This window comes from Suillus subaureus (genome assembly GCF_016647635.1).
Source record: "Suillus subaureus strain MN1 chromosome Unknown BJ212scaffold_2, whole genome shotgun sequence".
Classification (NCBI taxonomy): domain Eukaryota; kingdom Fungi; phylum Basidiomycota; class Agaricomycetes; order Boletales; family Suillaceae; genus Suillus; species Suillus subaureus.
Window position 1 is genome coordinate 1416504 of NW_024538558.1, and position 24566 is coordinate 1441069.

Consider the following 24566-nt stretch of genomic DNA (forward strand, 5'->3'; position numbering starts at 1 on the left):
CAAGCAGCACTTGCTCGCAAGACAGACGGAGAGAGGGTATGCGCTGTTGAGGAGGATAAGAATATCAAGGAGACGAAGCTCTTCAGAAGCGAAAAGGCCACCTCAGACTCGGAAGATAAGAAGGCTGCCCTTCCTCCTTCTAAGTTGGCAGTCTAATTTCAAGTTCGACTACCTCATGCTTCCATGACTATCGAGGTTCCCGCATCTTCCTTTGTCTGCAACTCAGTGTAGCCTGAGCTACATACACAACACCTGAAGTCCCCAGCGAGAATCTCGAACTCCTTGATATCAATTTGATCCTCCTGATTGTACTCAGTCGTCAGCTTGAACATGTTCAGATTTTCTAGTGTCCTGCGTATGGTGGCTTGTGCAGACCCCCCAGTCAGCTTATTATTATTTTAATAAGCAAAGTCGTGATAGAATAGTTATGGATATCCTTTAAATTTCATGAGTACTTTTCAACTTGACTCCCTCGAATTTCGCCACTTAATATTTTGTGTCGATCACGTGTGTAGCTTCTTCCCACTTCGGTTACTACTACAACCTACTACAACGCCTGCGCTTCTTGCCCACAGATTATTCTATTTCTAGCTACTACTGCCAGTGCCTGCGTAACACCAAATTGGCACCTGAATGACAAGCTGCAGGAGACACTGACATTCTCACTCAGTTTTACTTCATTGCCTTCTCGCCGTCGATGGGCTTAATACTCTGTGCGCACATCACATCCTCTATAACCCATGTCGTCGCAGCACCTACTTCACTCTTTGTCAACACAAATTTAAATCAAGACATATCCATACCTTTAGGAATTTTTATCGGGCTGCTCGCATCTTTCGTCCAAAGCCTTGGTCTTGCGGTCCAGCGTCGTAGCCATGTTCATAATTCACAGCTCCCAGAACAAGACCAGAAAGTAGAACACCGCCGACCGTGAGTTATATATATCTTCTATAACTCAGTCACCGCTTACATTTGTTAGATTATGGTTGATAGGATTTGGTGAGCGCACTCAAGGTACCTTTGCTTATATTCGTTCTATCGACTAACACAACGTTTGTCAGCCATCTTTTTGATATCTAATGTATTTGGATCTTTCATACAAATAGCATCCCTTCCGGTCGTCATACTGGCACCCCTGGGCGCTGTTTCTCTCCTTTGGAATGCCTTCTTCGCTCATCTCCTCCTTCGCCCACGAATGCTCCTGGGAACAGCTCTCATCGCTGGTGGCGCTGCCTTGATTGCTATCTACGGGATCGTTCCTGAAACCACGCGGAGTCTCGACGAATTAATGGCACTTTTCGCGCGTCCTGCGTTTATAGTCTGGTTCTGTGCCGAGGGTTTCATATTGCTCGTATGCCTTATCGTGGTATGTGCCTGCCGCGATATAGCATTTTTATTGTACATATGACATTCCTGCAGACGCACGGCGTTGAATATTCTTACAAGAGACAACTGGAAGCTGCAGCCTATTCATTGTTGCAGGCTAACCGTGACTCACCCCTGTCGTCTCCTTGCACCTCTGCACATGATTCTCCTTTAAACTCTCCCGCACTGCTGCCTCCCATGGGCACACAACGGCCATCTAACTCATCTATTGATCTCGCTGGGGAACAAGTCAACGGCAACTTCGCATCTGAGGTGACACCACTGCTCGATCCAAAGTGTGGCCGCCTTCCATCTACCAAACCTACTCCACACAGTTCAAAGTCCCCATCACCATTACGCGTACCACTTCCAAGTCGAACTCCGCTTCTCCTTGCCTTGGCATATGCTGCAGCTTCAGGGACATTATCTGGGCTTTGTTTGATCTTCGCAAAGTCTGGTGTTGAACTTCTTGTCCTCACATTCCGCGGCGTCAATCAATTTTTCAGATGGGAGGCATGGATTCTTGTTGGTGGACTTATTGTTTTTGCTCTGGGACAACTCTGGTACCTTAATCGTGGTCTGAGGCTTGCAGACCCTGCGTTTGTCTGCCCATGTGTGTCCCATTCCTTTGTATTTTTCCTGATAGTGCCTTTAACGAAGATGTTTAGCTGCCTTTTGCTTTTATAACTTTTCATCGATTATCAATGGTCTGGTTTACTTCGACCAGCTCGGACAACTCCCAGGGTGGCACCTGATCCTCGTCATAGTTGGCATGTTCGTTCTTCTTGCTGGGGTTTGGGCAGTCAGTGCCCAAGCTAACGTTGATGAAAGTGATGCAACAACTGATTCTGACATTGAAGACCAAGCAGTATATAACAGCGGAAGCGCCACTCCCGAGACAACCCCCCCGCCACACTACCCTTCATATGCAAGTACTGCCATTGGTCCCCAGGGTTCATCCCTTTCTGGGCCCATTGCACCTGCTATGGACCGCCGAGTGCGGTCGGAGGGCGCTGTTTTCCCCCAGAGTTCCGTCTCCTTGCACACTCTCTGTGCATCATCTTCACAACTGTCACCTCCCTTCACAGCCCACCAGACGGATGTCTCCCCACCCCTACCAGACACCTCCCGCTCACCACGTCTGCACCCTACTATCATCGATCCATCTGCATCTATGCGCACTATGGCCTCATCTTTACATCAGCAGCAATCGTCGAGTATATTGTCTCCCACGGGATTGACAATAGGTCTCTCACCCGTCAGCCCTGGATTCGGGCTTCTCCCTTCGCCAAGAAGAACTCCCAGGCGTATCAGTGGAGTAGGGCTTGGCTTTGCAGCTGTCGTCAATGAGAGCATGTCTTTGACTGGTGCTGCGGGTGGCCGGAGGCGGACTGTGAGCGAGGGACAGGGTCGGGACAGGGGAGTGTTGAGCGGCCCTCGCGCTGAACTCTCGCAGCAGGACATGGAAGAGCGTGGTGGCGCTGCTGGTGAAACACATAGGACGGCAAGGCGATGGGTGTGGCTAAGAGACATTTTCCTGCGACGGAATGCTAGACCTAGATAATTTATACCACGCGGACTATATCTCTGTAATCATCATTATCCTGTCATTCCTTGAAGATATTGGGGCCGCCAGAGTTACTGACTACACAATAAGTCCCATGCGATGTTATTAACGGACTGCTACCTATATTACAACCTGTGCATAGGGCCCCAAAGTGGGATCAGAGGGGCCTCTTAAGTAAGTTCCTCCTTCACGATAGCCACCGCCTGCTGACCACGTCGTTTATCTCTGATCAAGTCTATTCCGACCTGTAAAAATGTTAACGATTGTAAAAGACAGGCCTTGACCTGCTTACCCTTCCCCTAGTCTGAACAAACCTTAAGCCAAGGTCTGCAAAATGATCCTCGTAATGCTTAGACACCATTTCAAAAAAACATTTCTTAGCTCTCTCATCTTCTCGAATACTCCGCCATTTCTTCTCCATGAGATAGAAAACGGTGGTTGCTGAGAGGGCTTTTATGTCATCTCGTGTGAGATGTTGCAAGTCAACCATGTGTCCGCAATCTGGTACAGGACACCACCAGCGGTTATCGGGGCCTGGTAACTCCGGGACTTGAGACAACTGGCGTGGAATGAGCTCTCCGAAATCTGATAGGCGCTCGTCTACGGATTCATCCGAAGAATCAGAAGCAGTACTAGATGATTCCCGAGAAAAATCCGACATATATGCATGTGCCCTAGCAGGATCGAGTTCATCTGAGGACGACGACGAACTGGGTTCGTTGACACGCCGGGCAGACGGTGGGGTTCGTCTGGTCTTGGCTCTGTCAATTTTACGGCGCACAATCTCATTTGTCTTTCCAATGATGGGATTCCGCTCCACCACATTTCTTGTGTCCTCACTATCTTCATCATCCTCATCATCTCTCTCTTCGCTATCTGGGTCTGACTCCAGGTCCGGCTGATGCTCACGACCAACTGGCCAGCCCCAAATGACGTTGTTGCGTGCAGCTTGCCATCTTGCTTTTCTGACTTCCTTCCTAAATGCATTCCATGGTTTGAAGGGGAAAATCCGCTTGCGCTTTACTTCGTTATCAGTAACGAACCATTCCGACTGGGCAGCAAATAGCCCTAGAATATCGCGCCTGTGTATTCGCCTTGGGTGACGGGGCAAGCGAGTCCTGCCTTCGTCGATATCAACAATATCGGAATCGGTAGAGTCGTAGATGAGTCGCTCGTGTTCGTCACTGGCAGGATGAGCAAACCGTTCGAGGTATTGGGACACAAACCACTCAGGGGTTCGCTTTTCGAGCGGCGTTCGTCCCTCTCCAACAATCTTTGTCATGAGAGCAAGGAGACGGTAGCGCCAGAAGAAGTTCTCGGAGAGCTGGAAGGTGTAGATGTCCATTGTTGCAACTTCGTAGGCGCGGTTACTAAAGGAGAGTAAAGACGTGTCTAGAATGACACATGACATGATACCCACCAGTCTTTGGAATGCCAGAACAATCCATCTGGAACTAGCTTGGCTGAAGATGTCGGACCTTAGTCCTTCGGAATTGCGACGTACGGACATCCGAACTCACATATCATATAGAGAGCTGGGAAGTTCTTGAAACCCTGGATTTTCAACCTGAGCTCAAGCTTGAACTCGTTGTCACCTGGTACGGGCGTACGCCCAAGATATCCTGTTTTCTTATTAAATAGTCCTTCGATCGTTATTGTGGGGGTAGGACGTTCCCCTTCACGCATACTACGCGTGTTGGCACGCAGATTGAGCTCCGCTTCCACTCGTTTGACACCGACTTGAGATAGCCAAACGGGCGAGTGTATGCTAAGAATTCCACGAAAGCGGTACTGTCGAGTGTCGACCTCTCCGGTACCTAGAGGTTGCTCGGATTCATCGAGACTTGTCAAGAAGACTTAGCAAGATGCATGGGGAACAAAGGGGCAGGAACAGTACCCAATAATCTCGTCGTCGTAAGCCAGCTGAAATGAATTCAGTACCAGTGTCTTTCCTGGCTTGCTTTGGCATTCTGCACTGAGTACTTCTTCGTCGCGATATGGACCAAAAGGCTTTCGGAGCAGCTCCTCAATTATTTTGCACTGAAGCTGCGGCATGAGTAGACGCTTGGTGAATGTAAGTTGCCCTAGGAAACGCGCAAAACGCCTGCTACTAGTATGTTAGCTGACACCAGGCTGAGACATGCAGACGCTGACGAGACTAATGAAGGGTTGAATTCAGTCTGCGACCGGACTAGTAGAAGAAATCGAACAAGGCGTAATTCTGCCACCAAAAAGGAAGTCCCGCCAGTCCCGCAGTCCTTTTTTGAACTCTCTTAGTCCAAGACTCATCAGCTACATTTGAGCAAAGATGGCAGACTTTATCCAGGCACTTGACCCAGCGAAATTACTACTCGCAGAGACTGTAAGTAGGCGTTCATCTTCAGTCATCCTGGCGGGAAGGATCGCTCATTATGCGTTGCGCAGGCGCTGGCCTTTATAATCAGTCCTTTTACTGTCCCAGCATATAACCTGCCCATCTTCCTTTTCGGTTCATATGTACAGGAGAGCAGCGATGCGGCGCAGTCGTTGACCTTGGTACGTATTGTAACCTTTGTCCTCCTTCGTGACCTCAACACAAAGCCAGTTCGCGGGCTTGTTATCGTTGTCGATATTCTATGACGTACTGTGGATGATCCAGAATGAACAAGGTGGCTTCCTTAGGTTCCTTACTGTTATCCTTTTGCTTTTGAAGGTGAGTAATTGAAATACTATCGTTACCGTTTGAATTGACTCCCATCGAGATACCAACAACTGGTGCCTTTTTAATCGCCATGCGTCAACGCGGAGGACAATTCCCGGGCCTCGGAACTGATATCAATGGTCCTACGGGTAAGTTAACCTTACAAAGTAATTGACCTTAATTCGTTCATGCTATCATAGTTTGGTCCATGCCTGGGGGTTTCACCTCCGGTGGCCGCGATGGCTACCAGACCGTGGATGACGACACCCCGCGTACTCCCTCAAAAGGTAGCTCTGTTCCAGCACCCCAGCCTGCCAACCAGTCTGGTGCATATCAGTCTGTTTGAAAATTACTTGGAAACTTGGTACTGAGGTTGTGGATCATATGTTGTATGATGTTTGAAAATAGACATCTGAGTTTTCTGCAAACGAACGTTGTTGACTTTTTGACTGAATTAAGCGAACTGCTCAGGGCTGCTCAAACATCACTATCAGGAGTATGGGTGAATCCTCGGGCTTGGAGGGTCTTGGCAGGTAATGTACCTTATTCTTGGGCTAATACTGAGGTCACTTACGACCTGTGCGTCCCTTGACAACGCAATTTTGGTAATTCCATCAGGAGCTTCCGTAAATTAGGAAGATGAGTGTGTGAATGGCATCTAGATCTATGTCGATCCCGTTTGTGCTCCCGTTCATGAAGTTGACTCCATATTGACTTTGTGTACAACTAGCAGGTGCAGCTTGCTTGCCAGTGCACAATCTCTTTACCGACATCGACGCGTGACATTAGGTTAAGTTGAGGCGAAAGACAAGGTGTCTCGCAGTTTATAACACCAACTCTAAAGTGGACGGCACACACCGACGTAAGTAACGTCTACTCGAGGCGAAGTTGAACTAGTCCCCCGCTTCAGCTTCATTTTTGACCTGTACTTCCATCTAAAACTTTGCACATCCTATTCATTCGTTTTTTTTTCGTTCCTTTTGCTACTCATTTCTCTCCGGTGGTGACCGGTCTAATATTGTAAAATGTCTTTGCTTCCGCCTCGCCGACCAAACATTCAGGCGCCTGCTGTAGCAGCGAGCCCTATTGCTTTTTTACCAATTGGTATCAGTGAAAAGATGCTCAAGTCGCGTTACTCTGATATTTCTTTTAATCGGTGCCACAAAACGTCGATCAAGTCTAGTTCAAGCGCGTGCACTAACGCGGCTCAAAGCAACACAATCGTAAACATTTCGAATACGAACCATTCCGGTAACAACCATACCAATATCAAATCTTCTAATATTCTTCTTTCCTCATCTCCTTTTTCCTCCTCTTCCCCGGACGCCGCTCTCGCCGACGAGCTTGACTATATTACTGTATCAGCTCCACAAGAATCTCATTCCCAACCTCCTCATTCTCCCCGTCCAGTGGATAAGGCTTCTCGTATACTAGGAATTGCTCATCGCAAGTCTATGGAGCCCATTCCAGCCTCTACCCGCACGTCTGTCGTATCAACTCGCTCAGCACCATCATCCCCAACACAACATGCCCCAACCCTTCCCCTCACTTCACTTTACGTTGTCTCAGGGCTTCCAAAGAGTCCTCATACATGGACTCTGGCCGACCCCGATGCTGTCCTCGGTCTATCTCACTCAGAGGGTGCAGTCGCCCGCTGGTGGAGGCCCGAGGTTCTCGGCAGTACCGTGAGCCCTGGTGCTGGTGGCGGCAAGAAAAAGAAGAAAGCAAATAAGGGGGAGAGTACTGAGATCCTCAAGGGCGCGGGTGCTCTGTCAAAAGCCGAAGTAGGAAAAATGTTATCAAAAGCGCTCAAGGCATGTTCCTGTCGTGTGGTTGCTATCGCTGCTAATCCCTTTCTCGTATAGCTCTCGTTCACGCGTGAAGTTGAAATCATCGCGTCGACGCTTCAGCCGGCGAGCACAATTCATACTTTTACGTTTACTCTTCCCGCGCCTTCCACTCCCCTCGCGCCTGCACCGTCTGAAGTGGGTTTACTTCGTGCATCTGTCCTCACCGGAACGGATCGTTCTTCTGCAGCCCCCACATTTTCTTTCCCTTACACTGATGACCCATTCCTCAATGCCCGTCCTTCATCAGCATACCTTGGTCCGCCGAGCGTGCTCCAACCTCCTCCAGCATCCCCGACATCTCCCATGTTCGAAAAACAAGCGTCTGGTGGAAATGGTGCAACAGTTACCTACCATGGTGTCTGTCTGACCGTATGGAGTCACGCTGATGCTGAGAGAAGTTCGGCAATTCGCCGCACTCTCGAGGCAGGTCGTGCGCGCAAGGAGAGTGCGCAATCACTAGTGGCTACGCGCCTGAGAGCGTTGCGTTCTTCAAACCCTCCAGGGTCTTCACAGTCCCCTGGAGATCCATCCAGGAGAGTGAATAAAAAGAGTTTCAAAGGGCCTTGGTCGGGTACCGACGGTGAGACCGATGGCGAGGGTGCCGAAACTGACGCAGGTGCTATCAGCGAGAGCGATTATGACGTGGCAAGTACCGTAGGTGGCCACGGTCCTGGTGAGAGTACCCTGTTCTTGCCTGGTGATACCGTATTTTGGCTCCCCTATGCACTCAGTACGTATATCTTTCGAGCCTCACGTGAAAGATTCTGATTAGTTTATCTAGCGCTGGTGTCGCGTCACCCGATCTACGATCTCATGCGTGACTACCTAACCCTTTCTTGGGCTCGTTTCTCTAAAGATGTGCAGTCGCACACCTTGCAAATCTCCAAAATCCTGGCTCATCCCGCTCCACGCGCCGGTGATCTCATCAAGCTCGATGCTTCCTCTACGCCTATCCCCTCGACGAACTCTACTTCCCCACAAACAGATGACACAAACCTTGAGGTTATTGCCCGCTTTCCTGGCGGCTTGGACTTCGGCCGCGGTCTCGTGGACATCAATTTTACAATGTGGCCCTTGTTCAAGTGCTTGAACATCGATAACATTCTCACTATATGCGAAGTCCGTCACGTTTGTGGGCACCTCGTACCTGTTCCGTGCTGACGCTATTTCAGATTGCCCTGGCGCCGACGGGTCGTATCCTATTTTACTCTAGGCATCCCGCCATGCTCGGTGTGCGTTCTTGATGTCGGAGAACGCTCTATCGTGAAACTGACAAATTTCCAATGTAGATCGCAGTATGCACGATCAAGTACCTTGTCGAGTTACGGGGTTGGTCTGGGATTGCCCTGCCTGCTGTCCACGCCCGAGATGCTAAGATCTATATCGACGACCCCGGACCATGGATTCTCGGCCTTGCCACTGAAACGAGATACAGCGTGCGTCCGGGTCCCGAGGTTTGCGTAGTTGATCTGTAAGTTATCTCATTGACTGTCAAGTACCAGAGGAGCTCACCATAAACAGAGACATCAACTACCTGAGTTGTCCATCTCCCCCTCCTGGTGTAGTGTCTACTAAGCAGCAACGGGACAAATATAGGCAACGTCTTCTTATTGCATTTGAGCCGCACTATCATCCCGATCATAGTGTGCCTTCGTGAGTTCTATTGCTCCTTTTGATCTGAATGCGAAGACCGAGGCTATGCGCGCTATTTTTAGCGAATTCAAAGAAGCTTTCCCTGCGGGTCGATTCCGCCCTGTCTGCAAAATTCAGGCAAAACGCGGTGGTGAAACTGCTGCTGTCGCAGACACAATCAAGGCACCTGAATGGTGGCATTCCACGCGGATTATCCAAGCATTTGATAGTGTACTGCAGGATAAGGTCGGTTATCTTGCGTCTGACCGATTTTATGATGATAACCGTGACGTCGGCCCAGTTTAAGAAGCCTTCGTTTCTCAAGCGCCTCTCCTCTTTCGGCGCAGCTCGGCGCATCCCCAAGCTCACTGCTGCCGAGCAGCACATTCAGTTATCCATTCGCAAGCGTGCGACTGCGTTTGTCGATGCTCGTGATGACCTTGAGACAAAGATCGGTCGTCTTTCTCGCCGTCTCAACTTCCTCATGACGGAAGCAGATTTATGGCGGGATAAGTTTGTCACGTTCGAGCAATACGCGGAGCGCTTGAGTGCCGAGGCTGGCCAGCTGCGTAGCAAGATCGGAAAGGAGCAAAGAGAGACAAAGCGTCTAAGTGGTTTGGTTCACCTCACAGCTGCCGAGAAGGCGAAATTGCAGACACGTAAGCATCGATTGAGAACTGCACACAGCGATACTAACAAAGCTTTGTAGAGCTGCACGATACGGAGGTTGCACACAAGGAAGCTCTTGTTGAGCTGGAACGCATGCGCGAGACCATGGAAAGGATGGAAGAAGAACGTGCGGAGATGGTTGCTGAGGTCGAGGCCCAGATCGAACGTGCACTTGCTTCCATGGCTGTCGACGTCGACGAATCTGACTATGAAGGGGACCTCGCATCCCGTCCGGGGTCACGTATGTCAGCGGCGAGGTCTACCGCCAGTGGCTCACGCTCGCGGAGAGCCAGTGACCCAATCAAGGACGGTTCGGTCAGTAGTGGATCCAGATTACGCAGCTTCGGGACGGAATCCACTCTTGCGGAACAATATGAGAACGGTGATGAGACTCTTGTGCACAGCAAAAGTGATCGCGAGACTGACACGATTGCGGAAGAAGACGAGACGCCAGCGTCACCAAAGACAAAACGCTTCTCCGCAACTCAGGCTGAGTCGGTGCAAGATGGCATGATGGCCGTGGACGAGGGTATCAGCGAAAGGAGCGATAGAATCGCACAGAAAGTATTGCAGATCCAACAGAAGGTGAACTCTCTCGATCTGTTCTCTGCAACGCTAGAGCTAACTGAGTTTCTAGCTTGAGACTGCACTAGCCTCAGAACGGGTTCAAGAATGGAAGAACAGGTCTGCTGCGGCTCATAGTTCTACAGAGGATGAACGAAGCAATGACTCTGATGCCGTTCCTGTTCGTGCACGTCTAGCCAAAGGAACGAAGCTAGTGAATAACCCTCCTGGTAAAGCGAGAAAGAGAACTCGTAGCAACACCGCATCCTCGACGCAAACCAGTACCATCACCCGTCGCTCAGTGGATACCATATCTACTTCGGCTACCCCTCGCCGGGCAGCTTCTCCTCGGGCGGATCAGAGAATCCCGCAGGTGGAACCGCATGTAGAGAGTAGTGCTGATGAGGGTACTGTTGCTGGTTCCAATCAACCACTGCGTAAGATTGCCTCTGGGGCATCTCTATCTGCGCTTTCTCCTTCCGAAACAGCAACACCCTCCACTCCTGCTCTTACACCCACTATCAGTTCCATCACAGATGACTCGGACACTGAGTTCCAGAGTGCTTATTCTACAAGTCCTCGAGATAGCTACGTCAGCTTTGATGGCCGCCAAACTCCTCTCTATCACGATTCTGACGATTCCATTGAATTCACCGATCAAAGCCGCGATTACGGGAAACAGGTTACTTCTCAGCTCATACATATACCTGCCAGAGAGCGAGTCTCTAGTACAGCGACGGCAATTCTTCAAACTCGAACTGTCTCTTAACGAAGTTACAGTCGTGCCGAAAGGGCGGGTCCTTAAACAGCACGCTTGAAATTAACAGTCTAATTTTATACCTATGGCCGATACCCACCTTTGCATCACCATCATCATTATTTTGGGTTACCCGTTCTTCCCACCACGCTCGTTGCTTTCTGATCATCTGTCGTATTTGTTCCATCGGATTTCATGCGTTTCAGCTTCATTGCATATATAAAGATCTACTTGTGCATAGTACAGATGCTAAAGAATACAGTCCTTACATTGAATCCAGAAATCTTTGTGATCTAATCATGAGTCCATTCTACGACGATTGTTGAAGGCTTTGACTACAGAAGCGATTTGGCCAAAGAACCAAGCTTGAGATGTTTTATCCGGTATGAATACGAATTTGTCATGGTCCTTTCCTGATTTGTGAGTGAAGCGAATGCCAGTGTCCTCCACTGCAATACCCTGCACCATGGCCAGGGGGAGATCCCAATCAAGGCGGAGCTTTTTCGACCAAAAGGAAAGAACTCGTGTCGCAGTCAGTAATATGACGTTGTCGCTACCGGGAGAATCTATCACCCAATCAGCTATGCTCAATAAACAAAATACCAACATACCGATGTGTGCAACGTAGGCCTCTTTGCGATATGCGCCATTGTCAAGATCCTTCATCCAATACTGACCCAAGGCTTCACGAGCAGAGAATGGCTGGTAAATGGAGCTTAGTGTATAAGACGCGATGCTCTAGAAGGTTACTTGCCACCAAAATGCCATCCGATGGGACATGTCTTGGCTGTAAACATGGTGGTATAAAGAGTAAAACGCGTGGAAAATGCAATGACTTACCAGACGAACTCGATCTCGCTCTGGTTTGTCAAACACAGTTGTTGTATTTCGGATCCCTGAGAGGCGCATGATAAGCTGTCGTTAAGTGGCAAACATGACATGACTGACCTTCGGATAAGTTGGATGCGAGGTCAAAGACCCCAACGGCTGGTTTGGTAACAGCGCTATACACGAACAAGATAAACAAAACATACTGCGTGGTTTGCTTGACTTACCCTACAAGACCTTTTCCGACGCCCTTGAAGAAGCCGAGTGCACCTTCTGTTTCAGCGCCTTGTAAAGGTTTTGTCTGACAAGGCTCGATCAGGCACAGCAACAAAAAAGATTGAATGGAAAAGGCCTACAACGATCCCTTCCATTGCGCTAACAACGCTACTAGCAAAGGCTTCGCCACCCGCCGCAACTCCGTAGCTGGCCAATCAGGGTCAGTCGCCTATGCTTACTCGACGGATTTACTCTCACATAGCATGGCGTGGGCGGTTGCGCCGCTGACTCATTCTACGTTGAGCCTGATACTCAGAATCAAAGGTTGCTGCAGATAACCCTAAAAATATTATAAGTGACGATCACATGGCCTAATTCAAATTTGGACCTTTGCCAACACTGCTGGTGAACTTGGTCATACTGTCTGATAAGCCAAACACCGTTTTTTTCACAAAGCTAGCGGCGCCCTAGTAGAGGATTAATCGAAATACTCTATGAGTATTCTTCGTCTCGTACCTTGGCAATTCCAATCCCTAGCTCCCTGTTGCCATGCATAACAACCCCGTTGTATGGGGCATAGAAAATATCTGACACGCCAGAGCTGACGTTCGTGAAGAGCCCAACAGGATTTCCAATAAAATCGGCTGATCCGAGAATGCGATAAAGTTGACGAAGAACATCCTGACGGTAATGGTAAGTGATTCTAGCTTGCAGTTCAGGTATCGTCAGTCGCATGTCTTTGATGGCCAGTGCATTCAGCTCCAGCGGCGCGTCATTAATGTTACCCAAGGTCATTGTCAATGCGTTGACGACAACAGCTAGAGGGTTGCGAATGCTGAGCCTGAAGGGAAACAATTAGTGCATGCATAGTTTACAGGCAAAGTCGAAGCGCAATTCGTACTTTTCCTCGCTGCTAACTCTTTCTGTGCGCATGAACGAGAGAGACAGTTGTATTGGCTGAAGTTCCAAAACTTCAAAGTAGACAACTTGTCCAGCGGCACAAATATGAGGTTCTGGTATTTCTTCTGGATGCTGTATCAAAACACTGGTCCCACATGTAAGCCGGAAGAAAGGTCGTGGGATCAAATTCACACTCACTCCTCAGTGTTCTCTTGCCACGAGACGCCTTGAATTTGTGTAAGATCATATAGGGCGAAAAGCAGATCTTCGTCTGCTTCAATGGTCAACGCCTGAAGGAGGACAGAGCAATACTTGACGAATAAAACACCGTGTTCTGAATTTACAGTCTGAGTGCGGTTTTGGAACTAAAAAAAGTAAGTTTCGTCTGACCTTGGTCTTTGAGCCAAATCACTGAACCCTGTATTGTGGGGAGAGCTGCAACACCACTGACCTCCTTGGATATTGGGCTAGGCTGGAGAATGACTGGGTACAGCGCATCGTGCAGCTGGTTGTCTATCTGTAGTGAGCCACAGGACAGGTTCAAAGACTGCGCAACAGGGCTGTTGCTGTACTCGAACTTCAAAGTCTCGATGGATGTATAAACAACTTCGACCATCTTGCGATTAACCAACGATATTGCTATTCCCGCAAACTCCACATTGAATGATAATGTCGGAGAGACGTCTTCCATGATCGCTTCAAAACCTTCTGAGCTGCTGGTCATGGTGTCAGACCGTGACAGGGAGCTCGAACTGTGAAGTTTCGGCTTGTAGAGGCTATGCTCAGCAACATATGGTGTGATGTGCAATATCTGTTGGTGTCCATCTGCTCTCACATCCAACGAAACAGCACGGGTCCTTTTGCGATCCTAGGCTGCACGTCAGTAACTAATCGAACTTGAGGAGAAGTGAAGGTACATAGAATTTGAATGGCACGAGAACACCAATTTCCATGATGTCCACAACGCGGGAAGCATCATTTATCGTAAGCGCGATCTTCTTTTCTCTAGCAGCAGGCTGGTCCCAGGCATATGGCATGCTTGAGCGAGGCGCTAACTTGTATCGTGGGGTCGACGATTTCACCGCGTCAGCATCTCCACGTTTGGGATCCTACGGAGTCAACATTCAGGACATATTTTCAGGTGTAAGGGAGTTGGAAAACCCATACCCATTGTATCATGGAGACAGAGAAATCGCTGTCGTTCTCTATAACGAAGGGCCATTTTTCCGTAGCAGACAGTATTACGAATATCGTGGATCCATCAATCACGGCGTCAGCCTTCACTACATGCATATCGCCGTCTGGGGGTCGGACGCGAAGGTGAACAGAACCTATGTCTTCAATGTTTATGGGTGCAGACCTGAAGTATTATCAGGAAGATACCAGAGACAACATGGTTGGGATATTACCACTGAGAATTGAGTCCAGGGTACGCAATGGTGAGCATTTTCTCGCGGCTGACACGCATGATCTGCATTGGACAACATTCACCCGGGTCGAGTATTGCGCGTCCTCTAGGCGGTGCGCCATGCTCGCGGAAGCATATGGGATCAGGTAGGTTGTTCTTGATGAGGAACCTTGGGGCGAGAGTTATGACCTTGGTGAGTTTGTATTTCCCCAACCCCTCAGTCCAAGACAATCCAATGTGGAACTCCTCCGATTTTTGCCTGGAGGACGGCATAACCATCTCAGTTTCCGCAGAAGGGGCCTCTAGACTGAAGACCTAAAGGGCAACATTTGAATCTAATAAACACAGCTTCCCGTCGTTTAACTGTACCTTCGACCAACCAGATTCACCGACTTTGAACACAAATGCTTGACCGTTGTCATGGGGGTGTGATAATACTAGTGAGATGATAAGTCCATCGTAATAAGAAAGGTATATAAAGACCCACAGAATGGAACTGGCTTGGAAATGACATCTAGCAAACACAGTTAGTAAGCCATGGTAAATCGTCGGCTGGAATTTACCAAGTCTAGTATCAGCGGCAATCTCTACAGGGGATGTCGCTCGATGAGAGCGTGCAGCCTTCACACCAAAAGGCAACCCAGTCTTATTAACGACAAGATATGGGCAATATATCTGCACTTTGAAGGCACCACCAGACTCAGGATAGCGTCTAGAAATATGTGAGTTGCACAAGTGAAAAGATAGGGGGGTAGGACGAACACGTAGTTTAAACGTAGATCAAGTTTGCGATTACTCTGGTCCCGCAGACTTAAACGAGACTCTACTTCAAAGTCCGAATTCCGGTCAGTGTTGATGATGGCGAAGTCGCTGGGCTTGAAAACTAGTTTCTGTGTGAGTGAACGTACTCGGATGAGCCATTGGACTTACTCGTATCCTGGACTTCGGCATTCAATAGGATCAAATGACCTAGTTCCACAGAATGCACAGGCATGACGCCACCCTTTCTGAGGTAGCTCTTCCAGTTTTGATCAGCGTCCTTGTCGTATATTCGATACTGGATGTTGTAAGGCAGTAAGTTCTCAAGCTCGATTGGCGCGCGGAGTTTGAGTTTAATTTTTGGTGGTTTCCTGAACCGGAAAAAGGAACGTAGTTAGTGGTAGGAATGCACAGAAATGTGAAGGTAGCTTTACCGTGTTCCAGGCTCGTTCGAGTCACTCTGTGCCCACGCTTGAAATCGGAAGGGAGCTTCTCGCTGGTCATTGTGAAGGCAACTTATTGTGAGACTCTTCTTGGCAATGAGGTCCTCAAAGCGTATGGAGGAGCACCATCTATACCCAAACCCCTCTTTGAAGTATTAAATGATTATGCTGCGCAAGTTTCGAGTGAATGGATACGCACGATCTGGCTGCAGCCGGATCCTGTTCTGGGTTACTGCTTCTATGGGCAGAGCGTAATCCTGGCCAGGGGCTGAGGGCGTATTAATCACCGAATCACAAGAGCTTTTCAGTACCAACCTATCTTTTCTAACGAGTAAACTGGATGTCCCGTATGATCTACCAGCATAAGTTCCAGTGGATAGAAGGTCTGATTCTCGACCAGATACGTGGAACGGAGCGTAACGATTTTTACGTTGTCTTCAACCGATACAGCGCACAACAGGCGATCAGCGTATTTCTCCATTCGAGGGCGTAGGGAGAACGTAAATTCTCCTTCTCGGTCCACTGGTATACCTCTCAGCGCTTCCCATGGCTTGCCAACAATCTGTATGCCAATGTTGTGTTGTTCGGAGATTGAGACATGCTACAAGGGTAAAGTGAAAACAGCACCACTGGAACGCACAACTTTACTTGCCTCGCGCATTGTCTTCCAGTCATCAAACCTCCAGTCCACAGTTTGATCATTTGCAATTTTGACCTGCACTGGCATCCTTTGAGTCGCGACTAGTATCATCATCAGACCACACAAAGAGAGGGGATCCAGTGCGGTTCCTGATACGGTATGGTGCAAAGCTTCCACGAGCCTTCTGTAGCAAGACTTGTCCTTCCTTACCCCACATATTGGCAGAAGTGACAGCAAGCTCCACAAAAGTAGTACTGACATTGAGGTCTAAACGTTCTTGCGCTGACACCGATACCTTGAGTTCACTCGAACGTTTATCTCGGCCAACCTAGAATAAATAAATAAATTCCTAATTCCTGATTTTAATAGACTCACCGCAAGAGTGAAGGTCCACGGGTCGATTACTGCATGTTTTACTCAGCACAGAAAGACATTTGAAATGATGCTACTTACAAGGTTCCCAATGTGAATTTGACAAATTCCAGTAACTGATTTGGGTCGCGAGGGTAGCAGTGGCGCGAAGCTGGTAGTGGGTAATTAAAATTATGAGACCAGCACGGGGGCTGTTTTACGTACATCTGCAGACCAATCCCGAGCACCGACGATAAATGGCTTGACCTTCAGGTGAAGCATAGGCTGCTCATGCATGTCGCCTATGAGAATCAGACGGAATCCATCAAACGATGCTTTCAGCTGAGAAAATATGTTAATAACAAAGTCAGTGAATCTTATCTTGACATACCTGTTCTTTCGATACCAAAACGCGGGCCTCCCCGACAGCATGTCTGTGGCTTCTCGTGGCATTAGACCGTGAGGCTTGGCTAGGCCCTTCGTATGGTTGTACGGCCTTCGTGCTAGCAGTGTTGGTCACCGAAGAGTTGTTTTGAGACTTGCCATAAAGGTCCACTGCTTTGCTAGCGATGGTGGTGATCAGCATGATATCTCGGTAGGAGGCTCGGAACACAATAGGTTTGGCAGCAAGTTCCATGCTCGTTATCTGTTCTCGTGTTGATGATCGACTGTCTATTGAAAAGGTCAAATCAACATCATCCAAGAAGCGTACGGTGTCGGCATCGGCGCCCATGCGGATAAGCGACATCCCTAGTCGATTGACAGTCAACGCGAGAATCCCCTACGTCATCATTGTTAGCACCGTGGCGAGACAAAGAAAATGGGACGCACCTGTTGTGACAGCAGGATTTGGTCAATGTACAGCCTGAGGGCTTGAGAATTCGCGTCTTCATCGTTCTCTAGCACACTGATCGAAACATCGTGTAGATCAAGTCGGAAATTAAGTCGAGATTGCGGTGACTCGCGCTGAGATTCAGCTGTGGATGCGTGATCAATGTCGACCGGGGCGTCCTGCTGAAACGCGCTCATAAACTCCAATAATGCGATGACAGGCTCAATAGCCAGAATAACATGCGGCGAATCCACAGTCAGAATGGCCACTGAAGAGCTGCCAGACATCGTGTAGAGAACCATGAATTGGTTACGGTCATGATCCGCCGCAGGTATGATTTCACGGAACTTGGACCCTCCTGGGCGGGTATTGCTCATTGTGAATGACTTCAGCACAACTTGAGCCTCCGCAGCGCCATCAGATATCGATTTGTAGCGCAAACTGCTATCGTTGAGGGCAAAGCGCGCTATGCCGTGGTCTTCGAGATTTTCTTCGCGGGTCGCCAAACTATCGTACAAATGTAACTTAACCATCTTCACAGAAGCGACCAGATCCATGGTCGTCCACGCGCGGACTCTGTCAGGTACGTGGAGTTCGGGCTCGAGGTCCACCACGTGATGGCTGGCAGCACCGTTGCTGTCACTGCTACTCACGGGCGATGCTAACTCCAGTACCTGGGCATTTCCTTCCGGTAAAGCGACCAAAACCTTGGGTATGGATTGCACAAGCTTCATGAGAAGAATGTACTGAGTCTGTGTCAAGTACAGCTTGACATCGGATATCTTCACTGCAATCTGATGTTTTCTCGTTGTTAGAAATGCCGACACAGCGATAAAGATGCGTTACCTGAGTGTCTGGAAGTTCACTCTCCTGCGATCGATCGATTCCGCTAGTTTGAATCACATCCGCAATGATATCAATGTCGTCAACCATTTTGAGCGTAGAGGATGCTCCATCATAAGAGATGTCGGACACCAGTTGGATACCACATAAACTGGCGGTAATTTTACTAGCATCAGCCTCGTGTGAATTACTGAGCGCTAATCTCTCCCAATCGCATAACTAAGATGTCTTGCAAACGGCTAGGATCCGAAGGGAAAACGATGATTGGTGTCTTGACGGAGACGTCAAATTGCATTCTCTCGATCTCCGAAGCTCTCTGGACTGCAGCGTCACGCGCAGCATCATAAAGAACCTTGAGTTTTGCTAGCTTGGTGACGAAGAGATAAATGTCGTGCAGAGGCTGCTCCAAAAAGTGGACCTTCAGAGACCCGACATTCAAAGAAAAAGTCGAGTTAAAGCCCAAAGTCGAGGTTTCTGCGGGATCAAGAGTTTGATAACGGAATTCTGCAAAGTTTTTGCCTTCGATCGACAAGATTTGTTTGAATTGCGGCCTGGCAAGTTCCTTTGAGCGATCGTCACTTAATGCAAGACTTCCTAAGCGACCGGTAATCCCCATCGTGTGAGCCCGTAGGAGCAACTGAACGTCTGCTGTAGATAAAGAAAGAGTGGCCAAGCTATTGAGGTCGTTGAGGAGCATGACTACACGTGGCTGTGAGGGCATGCTGGTGGATCTGAATAAAGGACAGACCTTGCACGCTATCAAGTCTGAAGGATACTCTGATGGTTCCCGTGTCGCTAGCAGGCGGAGCTAACTCCCCTTCATCTGAAATAACGATCGCATTTGGAGTTGTGCTCGCGGGTTGCTCTGGGCTTTGAGGAACAAATGTCGTCATGATGAAGTCGTAAAGTGACACGACTGGTTCTGGTGCAGCGTGGAATATGAACGTGGATAGTTGGACGTCAACACTTTGGTCGATGCTTTCGTAGACGGTTGCAAATTCGGGTGAATTCTTCTGGACCCTCTTGTACGATATCTTCATCAGATCTTTAATGACCGAACCCATGCTTTCTGAAGACATTAGCTGAATGGGATCTCCAGCAGCTTGCACGACGTTCATTGCCAGTGATCTGAATGCGTGTTATTGACCCGAGCTCAGAAAGGTTGTACGGCGTACCTCAAATTAATGTCCACATTCATATTGAATTTGAGAAGCGAGAACGCGAGTCGGAACTGCTGGAAGATGACTTCCCCGAGTGGTTTCTCACTGCCGTTACTACTAGATTTCGAAATAGCCCCACGAAGGGTGTCGACTTCAAAATCAAGCTCAAAGATATGTTGTCGGATTTCAGGATGCTGTAAAACAGGTAAAAATACGGAAGATGGAAGATGAGCATGATCTACCTCGAGCGAGCCATCGCTTGCTTCAAAGAATAGATCATCTCTGTGTGTCGATGCAGCTTCGCTGTCGACCCCATCAGGATCATCTACATTGTATTCTGTGCCAACAGGTCCAAACAGACCAGTTGACAGAGGCAACACGAGTGGTGGAGTGTCGGTGTGCATCTGGGGAGGCTTCTGGTCGCCGCCTTCATCGAAGTTTGGGATCGCAACATCTATAATGCGCATTAAAGACTTGTACTTGGCGTCGGAGATGTTCACTTGAAGACTTGGCAATTTTCCAGAAATTTTGAATCGAGCGAGATTGACAGCAGATGGTACAATGGAGTTCTGCACCAGTAAATTGATGTTTATGCGTTCCAATAGATGGAGAGTGTCGCTCTTCTCAGAAGTGAGAGCATCACGACAAGCTTGCAGGTCGTTGCCTAAGACAAACTGAACGATAGCATTAGGCTTGTTTATGCTGTGAAGGCGTGAACTAACCTGAGCTGCCTGGAGCTTGAGTAACATCTTATCATACATTAGGGACTCTAATCTCTTGTAGTCGTCCTCGTTGTACGGCTGGTTTCGCTTTGCATGTATCTCTCGCAGAGCACCTTTATCGGCCAAATCGCTTTCGACAGCTATGTGGCCAGCATCGATAACGAGATGACTGCATTGGTGCGTGGTGACGCTAAATTAACAAGTCAGTCTGGTAACTTCGACAATTATGGGTTCGGGGAACGCACTCTTCTGGAATGATAATGATGGGTGCGTTCATATCCAGTTGAAGATCAATGGTTTTATGAGTTTGCAAAGCATACTCTAAACCAGCCCGAGTTTCCTTTCGTAAGCCCTCTAGTGTCTGGCTTGCCACATTCTTAAAGTGAAAGCATAAGATCTTTTGTTTGAATGATCCGTGAGAGCACCTACCAATAAAGCTTCCACTGATTCCAACTGGCTCTCGGGTGGGCGAAAGAACTTGAAAATAGCTTCGACATACCCCCTGTGGTAAATTATTTCCATGTGACGCATGCGGGCTGTGAGCGCAGTATCGGCGCGTTCGTCGAGAGGATTGCTCTCAAACTTCACGAAGAAAAACGGATCTTCAGCTTCCCCGTGCTCAATAGCCTCGGCATCTTCTGCTACCGGGGTCTTCACTCGAACTATCTGTCGATACAGCGTGTTCTTGGTCGTCCCATCAAAAACACTAAATCCCCTCAAAGATACAGATGCCTCAAAGTTATCCGGTCTTTGGATGACTTCGGCACGAAACGAGTCAAAAACCGTGGAGATAACCTCGGTAGCTTTCCCGCTCGGATCAACTTTCAGTGCAAATGACCCCCTTTTGAGTTCCGCAACCACGCGAGCCTTGAGGGCATCCCGGGGCGCCTCGAACGAATCGACAATAGCCGATTTCTCGTCGTAATCAAGCACATCATAGAGCTGCCTTCGTTGCTCCTCTGTCATTTCACCCCCAAAAGCGGGGTCATCTTTCGGTTGATCTGCCTGGGACCCCCAGAGCCAGGACATCCAACCACCAGAATGTTGTTGCTGTTGTGTAGCGCGGTCTTCCTCAAGCCTTTTCCTTAGCTCCATGTCTTTTCGTAGACGGGAACGTGCGATCGACCTGTAGAAGCGAATGTCCTCGTATGACAACTTACATTCCAACGCATTGAGCAACACAGTGTCCTGAAAAGCATGATCGTATGTCTCATAGCGTGGAATAAAATAAAGCGTACAGATTCGCGCAATGAATTCACCGTCTTCTTCTCGAATAACTCGACGTATTTGTTACGGTCGTCTCGACGTTCCGCAAAGTATGCCCAAGTCCATTTACGATGTCGGTCGTGCACACCATCCAAAATCGCCCGGGTAGCAAAACGTAGCAATGCCCTTGCTCGATTCGCTTTGAACTCCTCGTCGCTTGGACGAAGTTTTCTGTACTGGACGGAGAACATTTAAGATCAATATCGCCTAGTTCAATTTTTTTTACCTGATGCTGACGGATGTAGACGTGATACATGTCAGCCAAAGATATGGCATCTCGATATTGGTTGTCATCTAAGGCGACACAGATTTGATCAAACAGCAGCTGTACGTCGAAGTGCGGTGTGTTCTTATCCAGTTTGTGATTCATAACAATCTGATGGATGGTCATATATCAAACGCGCTCAGTGGCTATTGGTAACTTACTCTTCCCTCACCCGATACCGGGCTGAGAATGAATTGATGGGATGACTGATGATCCTTTTGTGATATCTGACTAGGAGGTCAAGCCTGTTGGCATGTGATAAAATCAAACTGACCATGGCAATAAACTTCTCTTTGGCCGCAGAAAGGGGCAGCCCTGCCATACTTTGCGAGTCTGTATCAAAATATACCGCTAGTGATTCCAACCTAGCCAACTAAAGAATTCAAGCTCATTGGTGCTCCCCTTCACTTTGTCTGGCTACTCACCTTGTGTATTGCACCGGCGGTGCTTTCTATGAAAGCCGGTTGCCATTCCTCGTCGACCGACACCGCTGTGAAGCCCGCCAACGTGATGCCCGCGGCGAAAGGATGCTAATATTGTGACGTCATATAATGAATTTCGAGGTGCGTGTGTCCTACGTACGCCAGGAACGCTCAGGCTGTCTTCGTACCGTACGTGAATGTTCTTCACGGTTACCTGCAGGTTGTTGATTATTTTAGCTGTTAATGAAGCCCAGAGACCTTGTGACTGTGGAGATTCCTCTGAAACAGGGATGGTCATCTGACGCTTACGCTACACCGATAACATAATAGCAAACCTAAGGAGGCTCCCACTTGACCACGCATATGCAAAAGCTCTGCGTTTTCCAACCGCTCAAGTTTGGCGGCCTGTGCTCGCTGTCTTTCCTCCTCCGGATCGATGTTTGTTTGTGGAGATGGTACTACGAGTAGATACACATCTTCAATCAATATCTCGACAGGCTGGTTGCCGAGGTTCATCCAATGGAGGGACAGTGTGAATGTCCCGAGGTGGCCTGAAGAGAGGCCTGGGTGAGCTCGCGCGACGCCGTTGACGTGTAATAGTACCTTCAAGAACATCAACTGGGAGTCTGAATTTGTCCAAGGCACCTTTCTTGAGGCGCAAGTTGCGTAGGGTTAATTGACCTGGAGTTGGGTCAAAATCGTCACATGGACGAGCAACAAGTCAACACTACCTTGCCCAATGCCGTAGTTTACTTGGTTCATATCAAGGTTCTCAACATACGGGGCGAGTATTCTATTGAACAACTAGACAAAACGCAACCATATTCAAGGATATGTGGGGCTGAAATTTCTTGATGACGCACCACATTCAGGACTTCTTTTCCGGGGTCCAACCACCACATTGTGGGGATGGTTGATGGTATTGACTTATCCTTTTTAAAGTACAACTGAAGAGAGAGATTAGAAGGCTGTTGTAAGTTGGACCCGAGGTAAGTAGTGAGTGATGGAGGTTGTTCACCGCAGTACCCGAAGGAGGGTAGGGGGCACACTTACTAAATCGGGCAAATATTACATCACCCATTACACGCGGCCGGAGAGCGGAAGCAAATATCGGTATTGAACCTGGTCATAGGATATTATACTTCTACATATGTATACACCTCCTGTTTAAATGCATGCGGTAGTATACCTCGAGGCATTCCTTTTGCAGGTAACTTTTCGGATTATTCCAGCTATTTTCTCTCATTTGTGATAGTGCATTTATGCCGTTGGTCCCGTCCAATCCCGCTACTAGTCCGGGTCTATCCGCGTGACTTCTGAATACTTAGTATTTGAGGGTCGTGTGAGCACTTGATCCTCGCCTTTCTTTCAACACTCAGCCCTCTCTCCGCAAGCATAAAATAGTATATCATGGTGTCTGTCGTTCCCAGATCCTTCTCTATGCCTTCTCCGAGTGCCAAGCAGGAGCTGCAGCTGAACGAGGTCAGTCGTCTTCGGATCCAAGTCCTTCCGCGGTACTTATTCGGCGTCCGTTGTGTTAAGTTGGGTAGCCTTACCGATGCTGTGGAGCCATTTGCAAGGTATTATTCATTAACATTATTTTATTTTGGCCGCTCATTCAAATAATCAATACGATCTTGCTCAGGCTCCTGAGCCAAACCGGTCGTTCCGTGAGGCTGCATTGCTCTGTTCCCATGTGGTCATCTCCTTCTGATACATGTATGTGGTTCTTGTGTATGAATTTAAAGTTATTTAACCAACTCGAAAAACAGGCCTTGATTTACACGACCTTCACGACTTACGCTCGCGAATCCTTCTCTTCGTTCATGATCTCTTAGAGTTATTGCGTTCAGCCGGGGTTGGTTAACACCTTTGACCTGTATCACCTCTCTAATAGATGTATCAGATTCCTGCATCCTATCGACTTGCTCCCTCAAACTCTTCGCTCTGTTTCATCTGTGCATTGCCGACTGAGCTCAGTGCTCCAAAGGTGAGGTCAGCCGCAGTCGAAATTCTGCAGAATGCGAACATACATGCAAGGTGTGGCAAATCCGAATATTCAAAGCTGTATCTCACCGTAATGCAGGGAAAAAGTTTTATTGGCTGACCTGGAGTGCGGCCCCGCATTGATCATTTCCTAATTTCTATAATTCCCAAACTTCTATGCATCGTATAATACACATCTACACCTTTGCACTGCTATCTGTACCATTAAATAAATAAAGCAATATCATATTTTGCATGGTTGGGCTCTACCTTCCAAGGATGGAAAGCCTAGTTCAAGCCTAGATGAACGTTGAACGTTGCAACGTTCCTTGTCTATCTCCCAGGCTTCATACCAAATATGTGATTACCGTGACAGATGTCACTTGCCGTAAACCTTTCACTTGGTAACTTACCTTTCGCGCTCAAATTTTTCAACTTCAG

The 24566-nt window shown here is 48.4% G+C and overlaps 6 protein-coding genes across 6 annotated transcripts; 4 read left to right on the forward strand and 2 right to left on the reverse strand.

Moving 5' to 3' along the window:
- The first annotated feature begins 491 nt into the window (after window positions 1–491).
- BJ212DRAFT_1316975 (uncharacterized protein) lies at window positions 492–3245 on the forward strand. The gene is made up of 6 exons (XM_041334229.1): window positions 492–930; window positions 980–999; window positions 1062–1366; window positions 1420–1978; window positions 2034–3106; window positions 3167–3245. The coding sequence occupies exons 1-5, from the start codon at window positions 698–700 to the stop codon at window positions 2927–2929; spliced, it is 2013 nt and encodes a 670-aa protein (XP_041199176.1). The 5' UTR covers window positions 492–697; the 3' UTR covers window positions 2930–3106; window positions 3167–3245.
- Window positions 3189–4987, reverse strand: BJ212DRAFT_1260102 (uncharacterized protein; the record flags this gene model as incomplete). The annotated part of the gene is made up of 5 exons (XM_041330087.1): window positions 3189–3793; window positions 3842–4302; window positions 4353–4395; window positions 4453–4775; window positions 4830–4987. The coding sequence occupies 5 exons, from the start codon at window positions 4985–4987 to the stop codon at window positions 3189–3191; spliced, it is 1590 nt and encodes a 529-aa protein (XP_041199177.1).
- A 194-nt stretch (window positions 4988–5181) lies between these two features.
- Window positions 5182–6054, forward strand: BJ212DRAFT_311324 (uncharacterized protein). Its single transcript, XM_041342885.1, has 5 exons — window positions 5182–5294; window positions 5357–5467; window positions 5517–5624; window positions 5674–5761; window positions 5813–6054. The coding sequence occupies exons 1-5, from the start codon at window positions 5241–5243 to the stop codon at window positions 5956–5958; spliced, it is 507 nt and encodes a 168-aa protein (XP_041199178.1). The 5' UTR covers window positions 5182–5240; the 3' UTR covers window positions 5959–6054.
- Window positions 6055–6811: 757 nt separating this feature from the next.
- BJ212DRAFT_1316989 (AEX-3 domain-containing protein) lies at window positions 6812–11275 on the forward strand. Its single transcript, XM_041334230.1, has 10 exons — window positions 6812–7426; window positions 7478–8192; window positions 8244–8581; window positions 8635–8694; window positions 8752–8933; window positions 8984–9115; window positions 9178–9340; window positions 9396–9753; window positions 9804–10348; window positions 10401–11275. The coding sequence occupies exons 1-10, from the start codon at window positions 7067–7069 to the stop codon at window positions 11094–11096; spliced, it is 3549 nt and encodes a 1182-aa protein (XP_041199179.1). The 5' UTR covers window positions 6812–7066; the 3' UTR covers window positions 11097–11275.
- BJ212DRAFT_1584327 (uncharacterized protein) lies at window positions 11276–23171 on the reverse strand. The gene is made up of 48 exons (XM_041342337.1): window positions 23003–23171; window positions 22871–22943; window positions 22743–22820; window positions 22475–22690; window positions 22300–22418; window positions 22143–22247; window positions 21992–22090; window positions 21879–21944; window positions 21679–21828; window positions 21425–21628; window positions 20616–21374; window positions 20432–20562; window positions 20187–20376; window positions 19707–20138; window positions 19480–19658; window positions 19053–19432; window positions 18496–19003; window positions 18308–18455; window positions 17461–18255; window positions 17021–17410; window positions 16855–16971; window positions 16732–16801; window positions 16654–16682; window positions 16398–16606; window positions 16279–16366; window positions 15954–16239; window positions 15838–15906; window positions 15630–15783; window positions 15367–15566; window positions 15199–15319; window positions 15000–15148; window positions 14924–14950; window positions 14806–14873; window positions 14438–14751; window positions 14196–14388; window positions 13946–14137; window positions 13419–13896; window positions 13227–13362; window positions 13030–13173; window positions 12645–12969; window positions 12517–12595; window positions 12387–12468; window positions 12269–12335; window positions 12140–12213; window positions 12033–12088; window positions 11925–11980; window positions 11839–11871; window positions 11276–11786 (listed from the first exon to the last, which is right to left on the reverse strand). Exons 1-48 carry the CDS (start codon window positions 23039–23041, stop codon window positions 11382–11384), a joined length of 9282 nt encoding a protein of 3093 aa, XP_041199180.1. The 5' UTR covers window positions 23042–23171; the 3' UTR covers window positions 11276–11381.
- A 98-nt stretch (window positions 23172–23269) lies between these two features.
- On the forward strand, window positions 23270–24446 carry BJ212DRAFT_311663 (uncharacterized protein). Its single transcript, XM_041342887.1, has 7 exons — window positions 23270–23349; window positions 23395–23621; window positions 23682–23719; window positions 23785–23858; window positions 23912–23997; window positions 24046–24179; window positions 24226–24446. Exons 2-7 carry the CDS (start codon window positions 23550–23552, stop codon window positions 24278–24280), a joined length of 459 nt encoding a protein of 152 aa, XP_041199181.1. The 5' UTR covers window positions 23270–23349; window positions 23395–23549; the 3' UTR covers window positions 24281–24446.
- The last annotated feature ends 120 nt before the right edge of the window (window positions 24447–24566 follow it).